A 5,040-nucleotide genomic window follows, 5' to 3' on the forward strand; every position below is an offset into this window, starting at 1 on the left:
GGACCGCCTCGGGGTGGACTAATTTGACGCTGGACGCTGGCCGATAAGCGGGCCGATCGCCGACTATAACGGCAGATCTCTTGTCCGGTCGCGCGCGCGTTCTCGGCCAGGGCCTGGTCCGCGGACAGGAAGCTGTCGCTTCAATCCCATTTTTATAACCCCCAACCCCCAAACAGCGGCCGAGAATTGGGCACATCTTGATGTTTGCCAAAGTGGGTCCCAACTCCCCGCCGGGGGGGGCGATCCTTCCTGGACGGGTCGGCTTCCTGGAACGAAATTAAGCCTCTCTCTCTCTCTCTCTCTCTCTCTCTCGCTGGTTGATCGCTGGTTGATCGTAAAAGATTGATTGATATGCTCAGCAAAAGCTCAGCCTCCGCTCTTCCACGAATGGCCCGGCCCGAGATCGGGTCGGCAATCGACCGACCGTCTAACGGTTGGTGAGATTTTTGCGACTTTTATAACGCCATCGCCGGGCGCCGTTGTGGTAGCGTTTGAAAACATTTCTGGAAATCCCCCCCGCCAAATCCGGGAGAAAGGGAATGAACCTGTCTAGAGTTCAGTGGAAGAAGCCACCGAACAGCATCGATTGTACCGGTATAAAAACAGATCAAGTTTTGCTAACCTAGCGATTAGAAATAAATGATGAGTGAATGTCAGCGCCAATATTTGGCCACTAAAGAAGGACGTGGCAGCAGGGAGCAGCGATGATCGCCATCGATAATCATGCCACAGAGGTTGGTGAGGTTAGAAAATGGAGGAATTTATTTGAAAATAGATCCCAACCAGAGGATCAGCTCAATCAGGCTTATGTCCCTTCCAATATTCGATATACTGTTTTATTCCTTAAAAGAACTTTTCGGACCGTTTCGAAAATTGGAACAAACGTAGTCGTAGGTTATTACATAGAGTGGAGATACCTTTAAGTTTGATGACATAGATTTTGATTACAAAGATTGTTTGAGTTATAACAGAATTCCCAATGTTCTTTGGCCACAGTAGTGAATAAAAAATGTATTACAACGCTGCTACTGCGGCAAATGGATCAAGAGGATCGTGAAAAACGTGGTTCGCCTAAGTGGATCGAATCCCAATAAATCCTTCAAATTCGTAGCCCTACCAAAATCACCAGGGAGTTCATGTGCACCTCGTGATCGATAACAATCGTCACCGCTAATCAATCCTTTGTGAAGGCCACCATTTTGATGTGGTCCCTGCATCTGTGGACTGATTGACCTTGGGCCCTTTACAGCCAAGACTCCCGACTCCCGACACTAAAAATAGCCCACCCTTTGTGCACCCGTCGGACCCGTCTATTGGATCCTCGGCATTTCTTGTCCCGTCGGTTCAATGTGCCCGGGAAACGCTGCCGCTCTCGGAATGGGGCGGGAAGCTCCATCAGCGAGGTCCGACCAGCGAGGTTCACCGTCTTTATCTCGACAAATGATCAATCATACAGTGCCCCGAGAGTGCGGACCGAAGACGGCACCGACCGAAGCCCGACGCCCGAGCGATAGAATGTAATTTAATGATTCAGCATCGGCCGCGGTGCATCGGCGCATTATCATCATCATCAGCCGTCCGTCCGCTGGTCCGCCGCTTGTTGCCTCGGTTTTGTCACTCGGAGGGGCATGTAAAAATACTACATCTCTCGCGGGGCCCGGGGCCCGCACATTTCCAATCACTAATTTATGATTGCTCCCCGGACAACGCGGACAACACCCGATCCCGGGCGCCGCCAACCCGTCCCCGGCCGTGCGGCCATGTTTTGCGCTCGCTTGCAAAAGTTCTTCTTTTCACCTCTCCGTCGATCGCACACACAAAGAACTCTCTTTCCAATCTGCGGCGGCGGCCGGTTTCTTTCTCGTTCCCGGCCCACTCCCGGCGGGACACTTCCGTTTCAGTCACTCGCGCCCCGCACGTCCGATCGGTGCCGGGGGAGGCAGGGTTCGCGGGGGAACGATAACGACCGAGCGAGGGACGGGAGCGTCCGGTTCCAGACCGGCCACCGGCACGGGTCGAAGAAAGAAACAACAGAGAGAGAGAGAGAGAGAGAAGAAAAAAAGCGCATAACGGGTCATCGGCTGATGGGCGGGCGGCGGCGGGACGGGCCGGGCCGGACCGAGCGATATAAAACCGAGCTTCCCTCTCGTTTCCCATTCAGTCGGAGACACTAATTGGCCCGGTGCGCAGGTTGCCGCCCAAGATTCCGTCCAAGCCACTCCTCGTGTTGATTTGGCGAAAGCGCTGCGAAAGACGAAAGACTTCGCTCCGAAAGCGACGAACCCGACGAACGAGCGCCGAGACCGAGAAAGTCGCCCCCCCCGGGTGTGGTTGTTGTTTGCACGCGTGTGTGAGCGAGTGGTGCGGGTGTGGTGTAGTTGTGTGCTGTGGTGATCCCCTGAACGATGCGGCAACTGTTGCTGATCTGTGCGCTGGCCTGTGCGGCGGCCGGCGGTGTGTTCGGTGCGTCGTTAACGCGGACCGGCCGTGAGGACGCGGTTCCGGTGCTGGCCGCCGACCCGCTGCCGCTGAAGGCCGACGCCGAGATTCCGGTGGCCGTGGCCGAGGAGAAGGTGGTGCTGGCGGAGCCGGTGCAGGCGGCCGAACCCGTGGCCACCGTCGTGGCCGTCGAAGCGCTGGCCGATCCGGCCGTCCCGGAGAGCGAGGTGGTGCGAGCCGTCGAGGAGGCGGTGGTGGCCGCCGAGCAGCCCGCCGCCCAGCTGAAGGCTGTCGCCGTGGCCGAGGAGCCCGTGGCCGTTGTGCTGGAGAGCGAACCGAAGCCAGCCGAACCCGTCGTCGCCGTTCTGGCCGAGAGTGTGCCCGCCGCCGTCGAGTCGCTGCGCAGTGTCGAGCCAGCGCAGGAAGTGGCCGAACCCGTGGCCGTCGTCGCCGTCGTCCCCCAGGAAGCTCAGGAAGCGGCCGAGGTGGTTGCCGAGCCGGTCGAAGCGCTGCGCAGCGTTGAGTTGCCCGTCGAAGCCGCGCCCGTCGAGGAAGCCCAACCCGTCGCCACCGTAAAGACCGTCCCGGAGGTGCTGCTGGAGGTGAAGGCGGCCGAAGAGAGTGCTGCCCCGGCGGACGTGCCCGCCGTGAAGGACGTCGAGGTGGCGCCCGTCGAGTCGCTGAAGTCGGTCGAACCGGTCGTCGAGGTGGCCGAGCCCGTCGCCGTCGTGGTCGAGTCGCTGGCGACGAAGGAGGAGGAGGAACCGAAAAAAGAGGTAACCCTGGCCCAGGTAAAGTCCGCGGCGCTTCCGGTCGAGGAGAAGGAACCCGTCGCCGTCGCGGAGGAAACTGTTGCCGCTGTCGTGGCCGCCGAGCCGGAGAAGGTCGCCCCGGTTGAGTCGCTCCGATCGGCCCTTCCCGAGCCAGTTCCCGCCCCCAAGTCCGAACCCGCCGTTGTCGCCGCCGAGCAGGTCGAAGAGAAGGTGGTCGCCGAGGTGGCGAAGCCTGCCGTGGCCGAGGAGAAAGTGGTGCCGGCGGTCGAATCGCTCCGATCCGTTGCCCCGGTCGTGCCGGTTGAGGAGCCGGTGCCGGTGGCGGTGGCCGAGAAGGTAGCGGAGGCACCGGTAGCCGAGGTCGAGAAGGTGGTGCCGGCGGTGGAATCGCTCCGTCAGGCCGCACCCGTCGAAGCCGTCAACGAGCCGGCCGTCGTCGTCGTCAGCGAGGAGAAGGAGGAGGAGAAGAAGACTGAGGACGTGGTGGCGCCCGCCGTCAAGAGTGTCCCGACGGTCCCGGAACCGGTGGTCGAGAACGTCGAGAAGCAGGAAGCGCCGGAGACGGTGGCTGCGGCCGAGGAACCGGCTGCGGCGCTCAAGTCGGTGGTGCCGATCGCCGAGGACCTGGCGCCCGTCAAGGAGGTGGAGGCCGAGCCGCACCAGGCGCTGCGCGGAAACGAGGTACGCCAGGAGCCGGCCAGCTCCTCGACCACCACCCGTCCCAATCTCCTCCAGCAGATCATTCAACCCGTCAACAACTTCATCCAAGGTACACCCCTCGGCCAGGTCCTGAACCGCCCGTCGAGTGCCCCGGCCGCCGCCGCCCCCGCGGCCGCTCCAGCCGCTGAGGCCGGAGCCGAGCCCGCCCAGGACGAACCGGCCGCTGCCACCACCGCCGCCCCCAATCTCGTCCAGCAGCTAGCCCAGAACGTGCAGAACTTTTTCAACCCGAACGCCGCCAACGCGAACGCCGCCGAGGCCGAGTCCACCACCCGGCCCAACATCATCCAGCAGGTCCAGAACGCGGTCGGGTCGGTCTTCAACCGGCCGGCCACCAACTCCGAGCAGCAGCAGCAGCAGCAGCAGCCGCTCAACCCAATCCAGAACATCGTCCAGGGCGTCCAGAACCTCTTCCGGCCAAGCACGGCCAGCCCGGCGGCCCAGTCGGAGGGGGCCACCGCTGCGCCCGCCAGCGACACCGGCGTCCAGCAGGAAGCCGAGTCCGCCTAATCCGCCGTAGCCTTTAAGACACAGACGCACACACACACATACACACATGCTCCAACACTCACCGGCCATACTCGAGGAATGTCCCTTTAATTTTGCAAAGGAAACATGTTTTAAAAAATTGGAAAAAATTCGAATCTCCCGAGGCCGGAGCCGGTTCGCGGCGTTTTCGGCGCTTTCCCGGCGAACTTATTTATTTAAACATCGCAGGCAGGACACTGGAGCTGGCCACTGGAGGGGTCTCGAATACGCATATAACATACTTCTTTCTTTTTTTTTTAATTTATTGCATTGTGATTCTCGAGCGAGAATCCGCAGAGGCAGAGAGGATCGGAAGATCGCGAAACGGGAAGAAAAAGAAGAGGAAGCAGTAGCAGCAGCAGCCGAAACGCGAGGCGAAGACAAAAGCACACATTTTCAGGGCGCAGTTGAAGCTCGCATTGCATAACGCAGTGCGGACACAGAATAAGAGAGAGAGAGAGAGAGCGAGAGAGAGAGCAAGAGAGAGAGAGCAAGGGAAACGAAGTAGAAAAAGAAATGAAAAAAAAAATAATAAAATGTTTGAAAAATTCTTAAATTATGTGTTTCGATCGGGGATCGT

The 5,040-nt window shown here is 59.6% G+C and overlaps 1 protein-coding gene across 1 annotated transcript; it reads left to right on the forward strand.

Moving 5' to 3' along the window:
• The first annotated feature begins 2,405 nt into the window (after positions 1-2,405).
• On the forward strand, positions 2,406-4,496 carry LOC131205349 (probable serine/threonine-protein kinase kinX). Its single transcript, XM_058197417.1, has one exon. The coding sequence runs from the start codon at positions 2,406-2,408 to the stop codon at positions 4,440-4,442; it is 2,037 nt and encodes a 678-aa protein (XP_058053400.1). The 3' UTR covers positions 4,443-4,496.
• The last annotated feature ends 544 nt before the right edge of the window (positions 4,497-5,040 follow it).

The sequence above is a fragment of the Anopheles bellator genome, chromosome 1, assembly GCF_943735745.2.
Source record: "Anopheles bellator chromosome 1, idAnoBellAS_SP24_06.2, whole genome shotgun sequence".
NCBI classification, from domain to species: domain Eukaryota; kingdom Metazoa; phylum Arthropoda; class Insecta; order Diptera; family Culicidae; genus Anopheles; species Anopheles bellator.